Genomic DNA, 23,192 nt, shown 5'->3' with positions numbered 1-23,192 from the left:
GTAAATTAGATTAAAAGGGCTTTTGGGGCATTTCTTATGTTCCCCGAGCTTTGCTCTATGCTGGAGATGACCTCCCCTAACTGCTGCCCAGCTCAACCCATCATCCTTTGATTGTCAGCGCCCCCTTGGGGAGAGCTGGACAGTAGTTAAGGAGGAAATCTAAGACAGAGCATAGTCCAGGGAAGATAAATTCCCCAAAATTCCCTTTTTTACCAAATTTGCATATGAATAAAAGAGCAAGACAGACTCCCTTTAAGGTATTCTGTTTCCTTCTCCACGTATTAGGCTGCTCCTTACCTTGATTCAGACTGTTTGTTTAAATAGAGTTCTGGCTCTATTCACCTCACACAAGCAAAGGTCTATGGAGAGGGGAGGGGGTAAAGTGCATGTTAATTGATTTATTCTCTTATTCTGTGCAGCGGTAGAGTCTTATCTTAAAATATAGCAGTATTTAAAGGATTCCCTAACTCACAGAGTGCAGCAGTAGCAGCTATCAGAGGACCTTTTCCAGCAGCCTCCTCCTCCCCTTCCCCTCTCTATAGCCTAATATGTAAAATGCTTAATAATTGGAGAAAGAAACGTATTTAGTAAATAATTTATATTACAAAGGGGTTTTTTACATTTATCTATACTATTCATTTATGAAAAGTGGTTTTCTAATTAAAGGTATGTTTTAAAGAAGTGTGTAATGAAAATGTAAACGAAAGGAGATATGTACTCTGTAGGTTTCTTATTGTGTACTTAAAGGGAACCTGCCACATGAAAAATGCAGTGCAATCTGTAGGTAGCATAATATAGAGCAGAAGGAAATGAAAAGATTAATTTATAAGTTTGTGGGAAAGATTCAGTATAACTTGTCATTTAGTCATTGAACTCTCTGACAGCCGGCCCTCTATGACTGTGACCGCCTTATTGTGTTTGCAACACAGAGCAGAGATTTCAAGGGATAAATGACAGGTTATACCAAATCCCACAAAACGATATATCAGTCTGCCCAGCTCCTCTGCTCTGTAGTTTGCACTGCATTTTCCTTATGACAGAATGTACCCCGATCCTTAATATAGGGCATGATCCCCCAAAGTCACAGACTAGTCTGCAGCACCATAGCCACTTTTTTTTGCTGACTGGGTAAGATCCTGGGGATTTATTGCCTATTTATGTATATTCCTGGAAAAGCCCTTAAAGGGGTTGTCCCATCACAAGGATCCTATCTATACTGCTAGTTTATGTGGATTTAAGACTTTTCCCAAATGCATTGCTTTATCAAAACTGCTTTGTTTGGCCGCTATCTTAATTTATTCACTTCATTGTTGACACTCCGTTTCTATGGCCCTTAGGATTATCTGCTCATTTGTCAAGTGATGTAGCTGCCTGCTCTCAGGGGGGGAGGGAGGGGCTGGGAGCAGCTTTGAGCTGCTTGTGTCTTTTAAGTAGCAGAGCTTCTCAGAGAGCTCCAGGATTTCTGAGCTCTTATCAGTCGGTTTAATTGAATTTGGCTGATAAGGGAGATAGGGAGTCCGTTACCTCTGTAGGTAATATAAACTGACTCAAATCCAGCTCTGCTACATCAGCTTCATACTGTGGTAATTCATTTACAACCAATCCCGTGCAAGTGAAACCCCGCCCACCTATGTGCTGAGAAAAGCAGGAAGTGAATAGAGCACAAAAGCTTGCAGGTTAGTGAACAAGCGTCATGGGAATACCCCTTTAAGAGGAGAGGTTGACATTGGTAAGTGCCCTAATATCTATTACAGCACCGATATCTCCCCACTGTCAGAAGGGTGGGCCTTACAGCTGTGAGAAATGCCCCCCTCCCCCGACTGTACTCTTCCAAAGCCTTGTATTGCCAAAGGGCGTGTTCTTCACAGCTCAGCGTCATTGCTGGGCAGTAAGGAACGCCTTCTCTGACAGTACAAGGCTATGGAATAGTACAGTCAGGGTGGGGTGTTCCTCACAGCCCAGCTATGACACTACACTGTAAGGCCTTCTCTTCTATCAGTGCTGAAATTACCTCTGTCGATATCTCCAGCACCGAGGCACATAAGGGAACGCCAACAGTGCACTGAATTCAATGTTACCTGTCATGTGACCCTGCCTGTCATCTTCCCTGTTGCTCTTCTGCTAGCCATGCCTCTTCATATGGTAAGCGCTGCCCCTTTTATGGACCATCTGCAGGGGTGAAGCTTGAAGTAGTCCATGTGTTTGACAGATGGGACATCACTCCATGTCAAGGATCATGTGACAAGGGACAAAGTCGAGCTCCGACAACCCCTTTAAGTTTTTACCTAATCTTAGAGAGTCCATTTATAAGCTGGTCTGAAAGAATACAACATACTTGGCCAGGTGCTAGTTAGGGTCAGTAAAGGTGCCCGTCCGCAGCGCATCTGAAATATTATTTGAAGTGCCCCGTGAAAATCTGTCAGTAACCATGGCCTCTTATATACGGGTATGCGTCATAAATATTTCATATCTGTAAAGGTGTCATAATTATAATTACATATCGTAACCTATGAATAGACATTCTTCTATCCTAAAGCCCAGCAGGCTCTGCCAGGAGCATACTAATGCAGCTCCAGCTTTCTATATATTGTGGCCATCACCTCTCTCTGCTCAGTTTCTCCTTTAAATCCGGAAACATGAAAAAGTTTTACTAAGACTTTTTATTTATTTTTTTTTTATTCAATTACTTTGTTGGAAGGCTCCAGCTCTGCCAGGAAAAAGAGACTTTTGAAGTTTAATGCACTGAATTATAGATGTAACTGGTACCCTAGGTGGATATTCATGGCTTGTACAGAATAAAGAAAACTTGATCAGCAAATGAAAGTAGTGTATCACATTCAGCTGGCAGAGGAATTGCTTCTGAACCAATCACGTCCATATTTCGCTTATTGTTGTACACAAAGGACTTCTCATATGATGTGACTGGAGCCGTTTCGGGAAAACAAACAAATCTGGGGCTTTTATTGGCCATTTAATCATTGTGCATTAAAGCCCAAGTGTCGAACATGATGGAGAGCAGCGGTTCCCTGTTTAGTTGCTAACATACTGGTGCATGTAAGGGAGAATTATGTCTTTTCACCATGTAAGTTTTTTAGGCTTATATTAATGTCAGGATGAATGACACTTTCTACGTTTCAGTAGACAGGAAAAATCCCAAAGCTATTATTGAGGAACTTGTATCGATAGGATGGTAATTTATTATGCCATCGACCCACTGGCAGGTAGTTAACCAAATGTCTTGGCTGGAGATGGGGGTGCTACCATGCACATAGGGGACTGCCTGTTTTCAGAGGATCGGTGGAAGGAAAGCATTTAACTTGGATTTTTTTTTTTTTATCATTTGTATATGTTGATTTATAGCATGTTTATGTTATTTTTCATTGGTTTTATGCCTATTTTATATTTTGCTATATGATTTTATAGTAGAGTGTCTTAGAACATCTTCAGAGACACCTATATATTATTTATTAAATATTATATTCTGTTTATGTATAACAGTTAGGGTATGTTCACACGGAGGAAAAGGTCGCGGAAACCATTTCCACTGTGTGAACATCCCGTCACGGCATCCCGCTACTGTGTAGGCCTGAATGAATGGGCCTACACTGGAGCGTTTTGCGAACCACGGACACCGCAGCTGATTCAGGCATGGAATCCGCTGCAAGAAATGGCATGTCAGCGAGTGGCTCCCATTGAAGTCAAAATGGGAGCCGTTTTTGGCAGTGGATTTTGAGTTGCCAAAAACACTGTGCGAACATACCCTTAAAGAGGATATTTCACCAAGCGCCCCTGAACAAGGTGGTCGGGGTTTTTATGTAAATTAACTCTTCTTCTCCAAGTTGGTGGTAACCTTTCTGTGAGAGATTATCACCCACTTGGAGACTAAGGGTATGTTCACAGACAGTTTTGGAATATTCATCTCAAAATCATTGTCAAATTTGAATCTGCCACCTATTGTAATATTCAGTGGAGGGCACATTGCAAAAATAAGAGTTCAGGCTACCAAGGGCTAGATCTTTTGAAGAAGCAGAGATGGATATAAAATCAGGGCAGAATGTAGTGCAAATTTTGAGGCGGAATCAAGCTCAAAATCAGCACCAAATCCTTATGTGTGAATATACCCTTATATTAGAGGTTGAAAATATATGACACCTGATTTTTTTCTTTTTATCTCTTTCAGGAGTAAAAGCCGTATTCTCAGGACACTACCATAGGAATGCTGGAGGAATATACAAAGATCTAGACATGGTAGTGTCATCGGCCATTGGATGCCAGCTTGGGAAGGACCAACATGGCCTTCGTGTGGTGGTGGTCACTGAAGATAAGATTGTGCATAGATATTATAGCCTAGACCAACTCAAAACCCATGGTCTGAATGAGGACCTCCTGGACTTAATTAGGAAGAAGTAGCATGTATATCACAGAAATTTTCCACTTTTAATACAATTTATTACAAAATCTCAAGTTATTTTAGTGATTCTTAGGGTATGTTCACATAATGGAAAATGGGGCTGATTTTGAGACAGCTTCCACCTAAAAATTGACTCAAAATTCTGCCTTAAATTAGCCTTCACTCATTTAATTTCAGGCAGACACTAGTTTTTCCTACTTGATTTTTTCAGCTAGTGGAAAAAATAAGTGTCATTCTCGTTCTTCAGGAGGATTCTGCCTGAGAACTCCCATGGAAATGAATTGGAGACGCAAAAATACAAGATGATTTAACAACAGGGAAAAATTCTGCTTCTGAATTCCTGAAGTAGAATTTTGAGTTTCTCCAAATTCCACCATGTAAGCATACCCTTTAACATAAAGAGGTTTTCCCATCTCCCTGTTTCAGCAACTGTGCCTGCTGTCTCTTCTTCTCACTTCCTGTATTCCTTATCAAACAGTCAAAGCTGCCTTCACCCCCCAGCTTGCTGAACAGGACACTATAATTATTGATTACTAGAAATCTAATATAAATGCTGATAAAATAATATGCACATGTTTCTAGGTAAAGTGATATCTCTGTGTTTACATAGAGATAACAGAGGAGGCTTTATCAGCAAACTGCAATTAGCTGAACTGTAGCAGAGCTGTAGATAACAGTGAGTGATGTCATCTGTCCTGTCTTATCACACAGGTCCAGCTCTATGGAAACGTTATGCAAACAATGGAAGGAATAAGTTCACATAGCAGGAAAACAAAGCAGCATTGTTAAAGCAATATATTTAGGAAAACTCTTCAATTTATATAAGCTAACAGTATATATATGATCCTTGAGATGGGAATACCCCTTTAATACAAGGCTATTTGTTTAAGGATAACTAACTTTTTATAGAAAATTTACAAAATTTGACATTATTTTGTAATGGATTGAGAATTTCTTACTAAAATTGAAAATCAATTGAAAAGTCTTAGAGTAGGACGGGGCAATTCATCAAATTGACTTAATCCATTCCTCCATTGGCATGATATGCCCCATAATAAGAGGCTCGAGACATCCTGTGTGTCAGAATTTAAATCTCTACTACAAAGCGGACCAGCCCCCTCGACAGGACGGGCAGAAGGAAACCAGCGCTCGCTCAAGTGGATATAAAGAGGAACTTTATTTGCACAACGCGTTTTGAGCCCCTCTGGCTCTTTCTCACGTGCATGTAATTAACCTTAAAACCAGTACTGGTAAGAGGGTTGCGGTAGGAGTTGTAATGGTGGTGTGAGCGTAGGGGCCCAACCCAACTTGATCATCAGAAATGGAACGTCACACAAAAGGTTGTGCTTCAAAAATCTTTCAGTGTTTTATTAAGTGTTTCAAGTAGAGCTTTAGGTGAAACGTTTTTCGGTACGTACAAGTACCTTCATCAGACTCTACATACAGAAAAAATAAATAAAAATACAATCATGTGAGAAGAAGTGCACATAATTTACAACATATACAACTTATATACATTTCAAGGCCCAGATGTGAAAAGGCAGGGAATACGATGGTAGATTTCCACATATTAATAGAACTGATACAGATGTTCTAGAGTCAATGTAATACAGGCAGAACTAAGTGACAGGTAGTGAGGTATGCAAATTTTCACATCTGGGTCTTGAAATGTATATAAGTTGTATATGTTGTAAATTATGTGCACTTCTTCTCACATGATTGTATTTTTATTTATTTTTTCTGTATGTAGAGTCTGATGAAGGTACTTGTACGTACCGAAAAACGTTTCACCTAAAGCTCTACTTGAAACACTTAATAAAACACTGAAATATTTTTGAAGCACAACCTTTTGTGTGACGTTCCATTTCTGATAACCTTAAAACCAATTACATAGATATAACACTAAATAAGAATGGATGTGGAGTCCACATAAAAGTGACACACTATCACATAATAGCATTAAATCAACATAAAACAATGACCATAATAAATAAATACATGGCTCAAGAATAAATGAATATAAGAACAGAATATACAGCACAGCTGGCTTCATGGCTAGTGCCCAAGCATTAAAAATATATGCAGGAGTAAAAGCCAAAAATGAATAAATCAATAACCTAGTTAATATGTCTACCAGTGGAGTGGTGAGAGAGTTTGATCAAAATAGCCCCCTAGGGCAGTAATCGGGATCTCAAATAAAAACATTAGTAAACCGGCTAACCTTCCTGCAGTAAATGAGGAGTACAAGGAACCGAGAGCAACCTGCCCCTATTTATTTAAGGTAAGTAGCAGGAAGCATGTAATTGGTTTTAAGGTTAATTACGTGCACTTGAGAAAGAGCCAAAAGGCTCTGGACGTGTCATCCAGCTGCTGCTCCGCCAATTCTGTGCTTTATTCTAAGGGTTGTTGTGTTCCACGCAACCTTATCAGGTGAGCGACCACTTTTTTGCTCTGTGACTGTGCTATAAATACTACACTAGGGTCGGCTAGGTGTTCTTTCTCTTTTCCTATAGAATTGAAATCTCTTCCTATTTTTTATCAAAGTGGTTGAGAAAAGGACAGTGGCACATTTTTTGGATCAAAAGACACCAGAAAACCAGCATGTCCCATTTATTAAATACCTCCACCCTGTTGTCTTCTAAGAGGTTATTCATTTTCTGATATTAATGACCTATCCTTAGCATAGTCCAACAATATTAGATCTGTGAGGGGCCAACAGTTAGGCCCCCCTCAAATCAGTGGTTTCAGGACAGCATGGCTCTGGGGAATGTTTACATGCCATGCTGCTCATTCGCTGCGGCTTTGGGTACTGTAGCCCTGCCCCAGCAAACTTTATGGTTTATTAAGAGCATGACTAACAGCCTGCAAACATAACTGCGAGCTGTACTGTCTTAGAGCAGCTGATCTACGTGGTCGCAGGTGTCACAACCCTCAGGAAAGGCCATCAATATTAGAAAGTGGATAATCCTTTTAAGTTCTGGTCAGCTGTTTCTTAGGCACTTTATAGAATGTATTTTCTGGAAAATCTGGGTGACACATAAGATAGTGGAATTTGGGGATGATTTTGAGACAGATTCCACCTAAAACTTGATGTGTGTAAATATGTGCACAAGCGTGGAATTTTACATAGTTTCCACCAGATCCTAAAGAGCCAGAGCAGGGTAGCTGTCTTGGTACCCCCTTCATAACAAATATGCAGGGTCAGCTGCCCACCCCAGCACATATATGTAAATAGGGTCAGCACCCCTCACATCATCTCTTAGATCCTTACCTTTCTCCTTTTTATCCATAAGTTGCTTAATATAATAAAACTGATGCCCTAAACAGTGGCTTACCCTATCTACCCTTCCTCTTGCCCCACCCATGCTTAAGAAAAAGTGAGTTTCATCATGTACAGGTCTTCCTCACATATTGAGGACAACATAGTGTCAGACTACGAGGTAAATTCTGGTAAATCTGGCATGCAATATACAGAACAGGGGGCTTCTTTCCATCATCTTCCATGTTCGTACTAGTCTCTGTAACATGTAAGCCATTGTTTTGGCAACCATTCTTTATTATTTTGATATTGCTCTAGTTGTCAGCCATCTTTTCTAAACTCTCCAGTGGCAGATGGATAGCACCTTGTTTCTCTGTAGCAGATTCTTCTAACTTACTAAGTCATTCTTGTTTATTGCCCAGTGTGTTCTCAGGTCAGAGTTCCCATTCTCTAATGTACTAGATTATAGCCATAAAAATATAATGCATATTTTGTTGACCTCTGAAATTATAGATTTGTGTTACACGGGGTATTAATGATTTACAGACTCATTAAATGGTGACGTGTTGGTTCACCTTGTATAAAGTAATGGCAGGTCTTAAGTAGCTTTTGCCGCTGATTCATCTGACATTGCATTACTCATGTTAGCCTATGTATCTTGGTGTTGCTGACTTATTTCTAACAATTGCTTAGCCTCTAGCTGTAAATAAAATGTAAACAGATTATCTTATAAAGACAGCCATTATAGGACAAATGGAATTCATAGAGGGGGATATACTACTTGGGACCCCTTTTGTTGAACCAGCATGGAGCAAAACAGTAAAGCCTGCACCTGGTGAATTGAACCTAGACTGTATATGTATTGCATGATGAACCATTGATACAACATACTGCATATACCCAGCAGTGGATATCTCTGCAAATTCCAGGAGACTGTTCCCTCTCAAGCCAGTCTACCAATGTCACCAATATCGATACAGTATATCTCCTCATTGTCAGAAGGATGGGCCTCACAGCCCTGCGTCATAGACAGCAAGGAACGCCCTTCTGAAAGTGGGGAGTTAAACCTGCACCCAACGTCACACTAAACCTGTCTTTCTGCTGCTGTTCCTAGCTCTGCCCACTTCTCCACCCCCTCTCCATAAACTTCAAAAGACAGATATAGTCTAAGTCATGAGTTTGATATGGCAGAATTTTCAGAGTGACAGTCAGTTTGACAGAGAGATGGAAAACAGAGAAACAGACTGATAAGAGCAGTAAGAAGCCTTTTTTCTGATGCGGTATAATATAAAGTTTCTTATAATTGTCTGAACTATTCATTTATGAAAAGTTAATGAGCATGTATTCTTTCCAAGCCTCCTAAATAAGAAAAATACATGTTTATGCAGCAGTACATTTCCCTTTCCTGCATAAAAAGGTAGACTTGCTATTTAGAAGTGCAGAAAATCTGGGTGGTAATCTATATTGAAGTTGTTAGAGCAGAGATATTTGTAGTCACTTCACAGCTTATTCATCCCCAACAAGTATTCCAAAGTAGGTTTCTCTTTTAAGCAGGAAAAGTCTAAAGCTGGCCATACACTTTAGATATTTGGTTGCTGAACCCGCCAACTATCTAATGTGTATGACGTTCTGCCAACTATTGCCTGATGGTAGATGTTGGCTCAGATAAGGATTGCGTTGTTGTATTTCAACTGTCCGATCCTTTTCGTCTTGGGAAGATAAGCCGCTGGCAGAAGTGTCTGGTCATAGTTTTCTGGCCTTCTCCTTTTCAGAACAATGCAGTATGTATGCTTGGCCAAACCAAGTGTTCATGTGTATGGGGGAGAAAGGCAACAAGATAGTTGATGGCCCAACAGCTGTGAAAGTGCATAACTGGCTTCAGAGAGAGAACCTGAAATTTTTTATTATTTATAACAGTTACTGAAGGGCCCATAAACATAAAAATCCATTACTCATCTCTTCTTGAGCCTCCGTTTTTCCAGTAGCTGTAGGTTCGATCCTCTGTATACAGGTCCTGATCACCAGTGACAACCTATTTGTGCTAGGTGATTACTATAGCAAATCACAGGCCTCAGCGGTGACCTCATCACAAACAACACGTGACTGCTGTGACATGCCATATGTGAAGAGGGGACCGCTGCAGCCTGTGTGGCTGGGGCAGGTGTAAAGTGAAGCCTGGCGCTGCCACCACTGGAAACTTGAGAGAGTGTGTACATGGAGTTTTTTTGCAGGCCGATTTTGACGCAGAGACCGCCTGCAAAAAAGGCTCCCATTCATTTGAATAAGAGCTGCTCACTTTTTTTTTCCTGCTAGTGATTTTTTTCCAATAACGAGAAAAAGAAGCAACATGCCTCTTCTTCCTGTGGCTGAAGCATCGGTGGCTGAGACATCCACAGCGCGAGACTCCCTCCCGATTAGGCCCATTCATTCAGGTCTAATCAGGAGCGGGATGTCGGTTTCCACCATGTGAACATACCCTTAGGCCTCCGAAAAGGTTTCTTTTATGTTTATGGGCTCCTCAGCAGCAGTGTTTAATAATTAAAAAAAAAAAAAGTCAAAAGAGCTCTTTAGGCATACTAAGATTTATATCTATTAAAGAGTTATTCTGACCAGAAGCACGTATCATATATCCTGTAGATATCACCTAATGCTTCTGACTGGAATACTCCTTTTATATAAAGGTCCAGGATGAGATATTCAGATTATTAAACCTATTTAGGTCATAGGTAACATGGTTCGTAAAATAAATAATTATTTCAAGAATATTTTAGCAATTATCTGGTTTTATGTTCTTTATGGTATGAATAGATTGAGTTTATTATGTGCTATACAAGCTGTGAGACATATAGGGGAGATGCTGTGATCCAAAAAAGAGCATAGAAAGTGCATGACTCATCCTCACTAAAGAAGAATTGGATAGGTTTTCTGTTAACAAGATGTTGTCATGTATATACAAAGGCTGTGATATCAGACATGTAAGCTGGGTTCAACCCGGCAGTGTCAGATAGGGCTAGACCTCTTACCAATGAGCTCACTCATATCAAGCTACATTCACAGCTGCATTGGAGTCTCCATCACAATGTGCACTACAAATCGCCAAATGATGCAAATACACTATTTCATCTGTCAGTTTGTGTAAAAAAGCGGACACCCAATGGATCCCATTATAGTTAACGGGGTCCTTCGAGCACCATTGGTGTTCACTATTTTTGCAATAAAATCCAGCTCACAGACCCCTGTAATGTTACACTACCTTTAATTTCTTTCTTCTTTTGTTTACCACCCCTTTAATGACATATAAGTGGTCTGGTAAAATCTGACTGATGTTACTTTCTACATTATCACACTATTGTATTGTTCTTCCACCTATTAAGCAAAAAGTACAATGAATTATAATCTATGCAAAATAAATTATTTGATTTTTTTTTATTTGAGTCAATTTACTGTTTGTTTTCGTCAATTAAAATCGGATTACCTGTGTCAAAACACACATCAGGTGGCAAAAAGTGTCAGAAGATGCCTTTCCTCCCCCGACGGAAGCTCAAGAGACATCCACTATGAAGGTATTTCAGATAAGATGCTGCATTGAATCAGGAAAAGAGTCTATTACCACCTCAATTACTTCTAAACTACTTATATACTGTTGTATGGGCTGTTAGTGGTAAAGTGCAATTATGTTGTCAAGAAAGGCAACTTTTAATCCATATGCAAATGAGCTGCTTGATGCACTTGGCAGAATTTGCCAGAATACCTACTTTCACCTAAGGGTTCCCCATTCATTTATTATACGCTCAGTAAATAGAGAAAATGATACATATTGTATATTAGGAAGCTGCAAAACTTCTAAGTTTACAATAAATAATCCTTATCTTAAGGTTACATGCACACGATCAATTTCGTACGGATTTTCACTGCGTAAATCCATTACCATTAAAGTCAGCGAGAAATGATCTTTCTCACGCCTGTGAAGAAGATGTTTTTCTGCACATAAATTGATTTCCTTCTTTTTGTGTGTGGATATCTAAAAAATGGCTTCAGAATCCGCATGTACATGTATGAAAATCTGCACCAAAATCTGGGCCAACTGGTGTGGATTTTCGATATGGATTTCAGTTCAGATTTTCCAAAAGTAAATTACAATTTTGTGTATATACCCTTAGGTTAAAAGACCCCATGTGGCGGAAATGCAGCATTATTTACTGTTGATTTTGTTGCTTTTTTTGAGCTAAAGTCATGAGTGTATTTAATAGGATAGAATCGTCTAAATACTTCCTTTATATTGTCCATTCCTTTTCAAGCCACTGGCTTTGGCAATATTTGCAACAAAGAAGCTGCATATCTGCAACGTGGGGCACGAGCATTAGGTTAATGCCCCATGCAGCGGGCAGTTAACCCCCCTATCAGTTGCGCCTGACATTGCTACGAGCAGGAGCTCCCCTGCAAAAGGGGTACTGCTACCTTTCTGGGTAACAACCTAAGGCTCGATTGTGAGCATGTCCCCCTTTCTTCCAAGAATCCTCTACTGAGGCATGAACCCCCTGATGACTACTCTGTATTAATGGGGGAGTAAGAAAGGAATTGGGATTGGGAACTTTGAATAGACGTACTTTACCAGGGATAGTCACAGGGTAAGATTAAGATTGTCCTTGTTAGGACAGGAGCTATGTAGGGGATGATAGGGTTTTATAGGGATGTATCCCTTACCTGTGGCATAACTAGGAATGGCGGAGCCCCATGGCAAACTTTTGACATGGGCCCCCCCTCCTTCCTGACCAACACTGAAGACCTTGACCAACCAACCCTCCCGTCGCATTCCTGCATGCTCTATTATGCCCCATATGCTCTATTATGGCCCCTGCACACAGTATTATGTCCCATAATGAACACCCATGAACAATTATTATACTCTGGGGTCCTTTCAGATCCCGGAGTATAATAATCAGAGACCCAGAGGAGGATACAAACATAAAAAAAAACATTGTTACTTATCTATCTCTGGCTCCTCTGCAGTCCTCGGTGGTGTTGACCATCTTTAATGATGTACGGACATCACATGACCCGGGAAAAAGGTCACGGTCAAGTGACGTCAGGGTCATCAGACAACTAGGCCCGATGTCTATACGGAGTGTGGAGAGGTAAGTAACAGTGTTTGTTATGTTCACTTACCTCTCCTGGGCCTCCAATCATTATACCTGGGAGTCTGAAAAGACCCCCTGAGTATAATAATAGTGTTTGTGTGTGGCCCATGGGTCTCCTGAAGGTTACCGCTGAAGAAACCTGAATGCAGATGTAAACCCGGACTAAACATCACATTATAAAATACAATTCTAGTATGTATAATGGTAGACATGTATAGAAGCAAATATAGATAGATAGATAGATAGATAGATAGATAGATAGATAGACATTGATATGCTGTATATACTTACACATATACACATCTACTCACATACATTCATATACAACATATACACACACCCATCTACACACATACAGGACTCACACAGTATGTAAGACACATAATATACACACATATACACATCTATACATATTTTACCCAAAAATCTACTTACATTTGGCAGAATGGCTGGGTGCCCAGCACATGGAGGAAACTTCTGTGCAGCTCTGTCTGGCAGTGAAGAGAGCAGCTACACTGACTTCTCCCCTCACACTCTGATGCTGAGGGGGGGAGGGGTGGCACAGGAAGCTGCTCAGTGCAGGGAAATTTTATAAGAAGCGGTCAGCCCCTGCATCTGCAGATGATTTCTCTGCTGCCGATCTTGTCCTTATGGTAGGGAAAGTATGGGGCCCCTGGGCAATTAAGGAAAAAAAAACCTGCAGGGGTAGAGGCTGTTGCCGGGACCCTAATGCCCCGGGCCCTGTGGCAGCTGCTACCCCTGCTACCCTGGTATTTATGCCACTGTCTCTTACCCCTTGAACCTGAGATGTTTGTGATGATGTGTTATGGTTCCCAGCTCCATTTTGTCCCTCCCTCGTAAGACAGTTCTTTTTATATTTGAGCACTGGTTCTGAGCACAATGGCACTTACTGTTTGTGTTTATACATAACTAGCTGGTACCCGCGACTTCGTCTGCGGTGATTGTAGAAGTGGGTATATACAGGCGTAATTCAGAGAATACGTGAGACTTTTGTGTTGAAGTTAATTTGTATTTGAGCTGCTATACGGTGTTGTGAGAAACTTTACATAGTGACTTTGGGACAGAAGTATTTGAAGTTAACCCTTTCCCGTCTATGGCATTTTTTGATTTTGGTTTTTCATTTTTGACTCCCCTCCTTCTAAACCCCATAACTTTTTTATTTCTCCGCTCCCAGAGTCATATGATGTCTTAATTTTTCTTATACTAGACTAATTTTTCTTGGGAAAAATTTTTCTTCATGATGCCACCATTATTTATTCTATATAATGTACTGGTAAGCAGGGAAAAAATTCTGATTGGGGTGGATTTGACAAAAAAATGCATTTCTGCGACTTTCTTAGGGGCTTTGGTTTTACGGCGTTCACTGTGCAACCAAAATGACATGTCCCCTGTATTCTGTGTTTCGTTACGATTCCGGGGATACCAAATTTATATGGTTTTATTTACATTTTGACCCCTTAAAAAAATCCAAAACTGTGTTAAAACATTTTTTTTTTGAAAAGTCGTCATATTCCGACAGCCGTAACTTTTTTATACGTGCGTGTACGGGGATGTATAGGGCGTCTTTTTTTGCGGGGTCGGGTGTACTTTTTAGTTCTACCATTTTCGGGAAATGTTATTGCTTTGATCACTTTTTATTCAAATTTTTATCAGAATCAAAAGAGTGAAAAAACGGCGGTTTGGCACTTTTGACCATTTTTCCCGCTACGGCGTTTACCGAACAGGAAAAATATTTGTATAGCTTTGTAGAGCGGGCGATTTTGGACGCGGGGATACCTAACATGTATGTGTTTCACAGTTTTTAACTACTTTTATATGTGTTCTAGGGAAAGGGGGGGTGATTTGAATTTTTAATCCTTTTTATTTGTTTTTATATGTTTTTTACTTTTTTTAAAACTTTTTTTTTGCATTTATTAGACTTTCTAGGGGTATTGACATGGGTGGGCGGTGTCGCGGATTGTCAGAGCGGTGGGGGTCGGCAAACATGGCTGCTCCGGAGCGTTAAAGAGAGCCTCCTGGAGTATCGTTAAGGGGAGGGGCAAAGTGGTAAAGTATATGTATATGTGATTGTGTGGGGTTAGGGGCTAGGCTGCAGAGGGTAATATGAATTTTGAGGCTTGCTATGGTCCAAAGTGTGTGAGATTGCAGAGATGGTGGTGTGAGTTTGGGTTTTGTGGGGATCCTGGCACAAAAGTATGTGCGCTGTTGTGACGAAAAGTAGCCTATTGCGCAATCAGGTGTATTAACTATGTTTGTGGAAACTTTCAGCCAAAGCGGTCGAGCGGGTTTTGCGTGATTGAGGAACAAACATCCAAACACACAAACCCACAAACATCCAAACTCACAAACTTTCACATTTATAATATTAATAGGATTACTATTTTAAGAAATATTAGTAAATTACAAGTTTTATATATTATTTGATCCTGTGCTATTGTGTCTGCTTAGTCACCTACCTAAGAAATTTTGCTGGTTCCATCAGCCCCATAGACAAAAAAAAATGGAACCTTAGGGCACATGTGTGACAACACTGTCTTCAAGCTTCTTCTAAGTGGGAGCCTGGGAGGCCATTTTAATAAACATGGGTTTCCCAGAGGTAAAACTCCAGAAATCAGACAATCATCACCTATCCATTGGATAGGTGGATAAATGTTTTTCGTGGGACAATGCATTAAAAGGGTATTCCGAGACTGCAATACCAATCACAGCCACTATACGATGAATGGAGCTGTACTTTGTAAGTAGTGAAGAAGCCACAGCTCTCCATATCACAGTCATGGACAACTCTTTAAAATTCATAATTTTTCACATTTTTTTTACATTTTTCACCAGATATCCCGAATTAAACGCGCTCAAATGTGTTCAACAAAAGAAAGTCTAAAAGCTAAATCACTGCAATGATCATCATCTCCCATATCTCCAGTTTTGAGAGCACTTATACAACATACAATATATATGTGGGAATAATATTAGCAGCTCATCTTCTAACACTGCTGACTGTGTATTCATTGCTGCTTGCAGAATTAGATAAGGTTTCTCAGAAAACATACCTAACATACAAACAATCCAAACTGTCAGCAAAATGACCACTGTAGAAAAACATTAAAAGTTGGCATTTGCTGTAGTAGCATAAAAGTAATATCATTGTATCCACAGAGAATGACATGTGCAATCCAATAAAATCCAGCAGCGATGTACGATAATCAGCCCGCTCGAAGCATTCACACATAGTTGTCAGCTCCGTATTATATAAAGACATTGTGTGCTCCTGTTTACTCATTCACAAGTATATATGGGATTATATAGCTGCTGAAACAGTAATTATATACCTGCTTCATACAAGATATTCGGAGTTTACGCAGGATTGCCTTGACTCGCTATGTTTCGTTATTCCTGTTATTTTGGAGTATACAGTTCTATTTCCCCAATTATACATTAAAGATTTTTCCTACGGCATATTCACGACATGCAATAAATACCCTATAGGTGGGATTCCCACCACTAAGATCTCCCTCTGTCGATGGTAGGCTACTTCCGATACTCCCGTAGACAACAAAAGAGAATGCCACACACATCTCCATTTGGACTCCTCCTTTAAGCCTTAGGATTGAGCAGAAGGGAGAAGTATACGATATTCCTAGATATTACCTGTTACTTTTGTAGCCACTCTTGGCTTTGGTTAAAAAAAAACGCAGCAAAATTTGCAACAAAAAAAAGTTGCGTTTCCGCATTGTTGGGCCTTAGCCTTTAAAGGGTTTTCCAGTCCCTGATGTATGGTTAACCTGGCCCCTTCCACTACAGCCCTTGTCTATGAAGAGGGCTGAAAATAGCAGGGAGATGTAATTAACACTGGTACTCTTGGGTCTGAAACATTCATTTACACTTATTATACACATACAAACACATTATCCACATGTTCTAATACATTAGGCATATTGGCCCTGATTTACTATTTTAGATACGGCGAGAAGCTGGTGTACACATGGTGCATCTTTGGTGTAGTGTGGAGGATCCCTGGTGCAATGTGAAGCATCTAGTTTGGGCTATAATTTTTCAACATGTGGACATAGAATCTCCAAAAAATGTTTTGCTTTAATGTTCCACGATATGCCAAAACTGTGCAGAAAAATTCTGGCACATGGTAAGTCGACTAAAGGGTGATATAAGTGCAGACTAGTCAATCACAAGATTTGCCAAATTTATCATTCAGCACCTGTCACTGTGATAAATCTGTCTAAGTTTGCACTGTATAGCTAATAGTAAATGTGGGCCATTGTGTTTGCAGACCCTGTACCAGGTGGGCCATTTATTAACACTTGCATACCATACACCACTCCTAATAAATTTGCCTCACAGTTTACATACACATTATATACATATATTTGCACATTATACATACACTTTACACTTACCACTCATATATATGCACATACTGCACCTGTATTCATCTACATTAATATGTATACATACACCCATATTTAAGCCCCATGCACACGACAAGTGTGCTTCTTAAGTAAGTTCAAAGTTTGCAGCAGAAAGCAGACAGATGACACACAAAGTGACATCTGGGTATATTTAGGGCTTGTTACGAAAGGTCGGGGCCTCCGCTGTGCCGCGCGGAGGCTGCTGGCCTGCTGCATGTCTAGTGCCTCTTGGAGGAGGACCGGAACCTCCGCTTGAGTCTGCGGAGGTTCCGGTCGTCCTCTAGTGTCGGGAGCAGTAGTTCCGGGGTCAGAAGGGTCAGCGGGGGGCTGGAGGCTATTTAGGCCTTATTCTGGCTCCAGCCTGCTGTTATTTATTCATTTTCCCATTGGAGTCAGCTCTTTAATTCATTTTTGCCTGCCTCCTGACCCTAAACATTCTGATTGCTCCTGTTGTGTATGACCCCAGCTTGCTTTACAGACGACCTCTTATTGATCTCCTGACTAGGCATGTACCTGACCTCCTGTGCATGACCTCTGTCTTTTCCTGACCACTCCTGTCTGACTCATGTTTTGGCTACTCCGCAAACCTCCTGTGTATGACCTGGTGCTCCTGACTACGCTTCTGTTTCTCCCTCCTGCTACCACGTGACCTCCTGTGTACTGACTCGGCTTGATCGACTACGTTTTGGCTATCCCTGGAACCTGCATTGACCTCTGGATTACAAACTTAGCCTGTACAACTTCCCTACGGTACTTTTGATACTACTGGGCAAACCTCAGACTTCTTCTCTTCTGCTGACCAGCTCTCCTGATTTTCATCCGCTGAGGTTAGTGTCTCTGGGTTTTCTGGGTCCCCTATTACTTGGGGTTCGCAGAGTGTGCAGCACTCACTGGGCGGTTGCGGTTCTGGGTCCCAAATTTCACCAAGTCCAACTCCACCATCAGGAACTCTGGTGAAGAATTCCAAGACCTGGTTCTGCTCTGGTTAGGAGAGCGTATTACACTCAGGAGTGTTTCTACCTCGCTGCTTGGGGATTCTAGTTGTAATTATTATTCCATCAGGTTCCTAACAGGGCTGCATTTAAGTCAATGGGAGCTTCTGATCTGTTCCAATGACACAGATGATTATAGAGGAGGTCCTATCCTGCTCAGTGTCACCAGAACAGATTAGAAGCCCCCATAGATGAATGAATCACAGAAAACACTTGGATGTCACTCCGAGTGTCATCTGACTGCATTCTGCTGCAATCTTGGCCCCACATCAGATGCACACTTGGTCATGTGCATGGGGTCTATCACTTACGTTTTAGGTCAGGCTATTGTTACTTTTTGCACAAGATGAATAAAGGGTCAGGAGGGGATCTATGTTACCAAAGATAGGGGATGCTTGGTGGATATATATAACCACCAGTATCCTCTACAGAATCGTTATAACTGGGGCGAAGGTCTCTTCTCTTAATACAGACCAGAGTACAGGCCATTACTGGATAAAATAGCATTCTCAATTACAAGTATAAGTGATATGAAAAATCAATTTTTGTTCCTGTCTGGGCTGTTTACCCTGTTTTTGCCATGTGTTGCAGTCCAAAAATGTAGCATCCTCGGAGGAGCTGATTGTGAAATGTTCAGTTCGCAGCCGGATGATTAGCAGGAATCGATGCATTGTGTGTTCATTGGGATTCTTGTATGCAACTCTGATTAACATGTCTATACTTCATTGACTAGCAGGTTCTACTTACAGGATTTAGTTGGATGCACCTTAGCGATGCTTGGCAAAATCAAATGGTATCCCTACCATCTGTTGCAAAACAGTCCCATCTGTTACTCAGTAAATTGCTACTGAACACTATGTGAAAGTTAAATAAATACAATATTATATGTGAATTTCAAATAAAAGCTTTATTTAAAGAAGCTAATACAATGGTTGCCGTAAAAAGCTTCCCTACATAAACCTTACCCACGTGCAGATCGTACCTGCTTATGGTTTTGGATAGTTTAAATTCCCCAGACTCATTTTATGATAATTTAAACAGAACCTGACATGTTTGTTTTAGCAAAAATAATTGTATTCACCGTGCAGTTTTCTTAGAACTATGAATTGTATTTATATACTTATATTTTTATTTGTGTTTTTTTATTTATTTATTTTATAATATGCATTAAAAGGTTATTTTTCAACTTTCTGACACTGGAAGGCTGTGTAAAATAAATCTTACTCCAGCTTCCAATAATAAAGTTGCCATCCACATACTACCAGCCATCAAAGAGGTGACCTGAAGACTTCCTTGTCTTCTCAGTCCACCTGGTATCAACTGCGACCTCTATAGTTACACTAGTGGGTGAGCCCTTAAATATCCTGGAAAGTAAGCAAAATAAGTTTTCATGTATTATTTGTGAATTGGTAGTGCTAATGTGGTCTATGTACAATCACTTGCTGATCTGTATGTTAACTTTGAAGCCACTTATATAAAGTTGTAGGGGCTATTTGTGACATATGATAAATTAGACACATCTATAAGTGAGACATCTGTCCTCAAATGCTACACCACTTACTGGAGTGTATTTGACAAATTTAGCAACTTTTTAAAAACTTGCAGATGATAAATGTGAATTATAGACATCTAGACAGGCTTTGTGACTTTTTGAGCCCACCTTGCAATTTTTTTCATTTCTGTACCACTCACTCCACTTTCCAAAAGTGTGCAGGATAGTAAGCACACAGTAGTTATACCTACTTTCCCACACACTTTTAGAAAGTGGAGTGAGTAGTGCAAAAATTAAAAAAAAAAGTCACAAGGTGGGCTCAAAAAGTCACAAATCTCTGCTTTGCAACTTTTTCGCCCAGAATTCTGGAGTGCAGGGTTTGATAAATTCCCACCACTACTGTATGTCACTAACAGTCCCTACCACAGCATGTAGGTCGTTTAGAAGTGAGTTTGGTAGTGGTAGACTCCCTTTAAGCCATTTTTGTATACTTTGCGAAATTTTAAGTTCAGCTAAACCTGAGATTTTTATGGTTCACTGTACACAAATCATTATTATACTCCTTAGGGGTGCATAATTATAATAAACAGTCATACCGAGCTTCCCTAGCCTTTCCTTGGCTCCCTTGCAGCATCTGGGGTTCTAGGATAATGTCAGTGGTCCCATCTGACCACAAAGGCTGAATGTACCTCTGCAGTCATGTACTGAGTCATGACCCTTTGACATAAGCATTATGACTGCTGAGGCCCAATCACAAGCGAGGGGACAGTGGGGATCCTGCAAGGGAGCTTAGGAGAGGTGAGAGGAGGGGAGTATAACTGTGATTTTTTTTATTTTTTTTTGTTCGACACCTCCCCAGGACACCAGTTATTAAAGGGGCTCTATCAGCAAAATCATGCTGATAGAGCCCCACATAAGGCTATTCAGGCACCGTAAATGTTATATTAAACTACCCCCCCGTTTTAAAATAAAACCCTAAAAAAGAATATGATCTACTTACGCATCATGCAGACTGGGCGGCCATTCAGGGTGCGCCATCTTCTTCATCCATGCCTCCTCTTCCTCCGATGTCCTCCGGTCCCGTCCTCCTCCGGCGCTCACGAACTGACACTGATAAAAAAAAAATGGCCTGGGCGCCTGCGCAGTAGCTGTAGTAGAAGCCGCTTGCTACTGCGCATGCGCCCAGGCCATTTTTTATATCAGTGTCAGTTCGCGAGCACCGGAGGAGGACGGGACCGGAAGACATCGGAGGAAGAAGAGGCGTGGATGAAGAAGAAGACACACCCTGAATGCCCGCCCAGCGTGAACGATGCGTAAGTAGATCACATTCTTTTTTAGGGTTTTATTTTAAAACGGGGGGGGGTTAGTTTAATATAACATTTACGGTGCCTGAATAGCCTTTTTAAAGGCTATTCACGCATATGTGGGGCTCTATCAGCATGCTTTTGCTGATAGAGCCCCTTTAAATACTGGGGTAGGAATAGCACTTTGTTAAACTAGAAAAACTTGGCAAATATTCACAAAACAAATCTCAAAAGGTTTGCCTATCTCCTTTTGTGAGATTAACCCTCTCCTATGTACAATCACTGATGTAGACAATGCAGTGGTGTGTCCTAATAGACAAAGCATCAATGCTTTGGCTGCAGTTGTGGAGCAGTAAACTAAGTGACCCATCAGTGTTTTACTACTACTACTACAATGTTGATGAGTTGTGTCCACAGCCGTGGGGCACAATGTGAGTTGATGCTCCCATTGGCAACGGGAACACGACTAGTAACTGGGCAGCAATCAGTACTTCCGTTCTGTCGAATAGTGATAGCGTCAAGGTGCCACACTGGTGAGAGGCAGTGAAACTGGTGCTTCCAATAGTATTTTTCACAAGCCTTTCAAAATGGTGACATAATGTGTAAAGGAGGCCTAATATTTGTCCACAACTACAACCTGGTGACACATGCTCATCTAGATAACACATTGGTTGGAACCACCATTATACTGAGTAAAGTCTATAGTTTTGTCAATGGTTGCCAGTTAAGAAAGTAGTATATGACATAGGCGCTGTAGTGTACTTCTAGTTCTAGTACGATTTACCTATAAGTAGTAATATCTATAGCAGTATTTTTGTAGTGTTGAGACAGTCTACAACAGTCTACAGGTTGTCCTGAAAACAATAGTTACTAAAAGGTGCTGCATGAAAAAGAAAGGAAAGAAGAAAAGACAGCTCTGAATTGTAGCAAAAGGTAAGGAGATGTTCTGCATTGCTTCAATGGGTTTCTTTTTTTTTAAATAGAAATAACTCATTTTCGCTAATCAGGAAACTATTGGCTCAAGCCATTGCGGCTAAACAAATAGGGCATATGCAATTATCTAAAGGTACTTACGGCTAAGAGAGGAGAAAAACTCAATAAGTACTCCAAAAACATCCTAATTCATGGCTGATTCTAAAAAATTATAATCAGGCATTAGTCACTGTGTGAAATAACTAGCTGTGATGTCTTTGGGTCAATTCACACTATGTTTGCAGCGTATGTCGGAAGCAAACAAATGACTCTAATGTACAGTATGCCACTGTCCCCTGCTAAAATAAAAATATGGTATACAGTATGCTTCTGTTGGTTGTCTTTGAAAGAAGTAGGGCATCAGACTATGCATACATAGAGACATAAATATACTGACGTGTGCTAGCCCACCACAAGTCAAATGGACACAAGAAGGCCTATGGACACATGGATGCATGTGTCGGAAGCGTTACTGATGGATAAGACACCAGAAACTTTATAAGACCTGACGATGGCTAAACAAAGCTGACATGCCGAGTTCAGTTAATCTGAATTAGTTTTGGGCCAGTAAACTTGGTCAAGTCATGGACAGTGTTTCCGTGTCTGAATATAGCCATGCAAAGCCAGGCTTAGACTGCAGTCATACAACAGTGAATAATGGCCGTGTGGCGTCGTCTTTTTTTTTTTTTTTCCAAATTCAATATCAGTGAATGGAGGCTATTCGCATGACCGATATTTTGACAGTCCGTCATCACAACTGTCAAAATATAGGTTGTCCTACTTCTGGCTCTTTTCACAGATCCCTCCAAACTTTCAAATGTTAGCCATTTGGCATCTCGGTCATCTAAATATAGCCAAACTGGATGAAGCTAGAAGAATGGTTACAAGGAACAGTCAGCAGTGTGGTAACCTGTGTGATATTTAGAACCGAAAAACGAACAGCAGCAGGAGATGAACTTGCGACTTATGGAGAAACCGACAATGCTTTGACCAGAGGACGGCAGTAGAGAGTACTGGTGTAAAAGAGACCAAGAGCATACAATCCTTTGCACAAGCTGCAGTTCAGAGAACCTTGCAAAAGATGACATCCACAGACAACGTGGAGGCATATCTTAAGGTCTTTGAGTGAGTTGCCAAGCGAGAGAAACTGTGATGGAACCACAGTGACTCTGACTGTAG

At 40.6% G+C, this 23,192-nt stretch overlaps 1 protein-coding gene across 1 annotated transcript in view; it reads left to right on the top strand.

Moving 5' to 3' along the window:
• CPPED1 (calcineurin like phosphoesterase domain containing 1) overlaps positions 1–5,774 on the top strand; it is a 61,627-nt gene extending 55,853 nt beyond the window's left edge. Inside the window, exon 4 of the mRNA XM_075284899.1 lies at positions 4,181–5,774. Within this exon, the coding sequence (XP_075141000.1) occupies positions 4,181–4,410 (230 nt within the window). The 3' untranslated portion in view covers positions 4,411–5,774. The remainder of the gene's footprint in view (positions 1–4,180) is intronic.
• The last annotated feature ends 17,418 nt before the right edge of the window (positions 5,775–23,192 follow it).

This window comes from Leptodactylus fuscus, chromosome 8 (genome assembly GCF_031893055.1).
Source record: "Leptodactylus fuscus isolate aLepFus1 chromosome 8, aLepFus1.hap2, whole genome shotgun sequence".
NCBI lineage: Eukaryota > Metazoa > Chordata > Amphibia > Anura > Leptodactylidae > Leptodactylus > Leptodactylus fuscus.
This window is presented reverse-complemented; position numbering and strand designations above follow the sequence as displayed.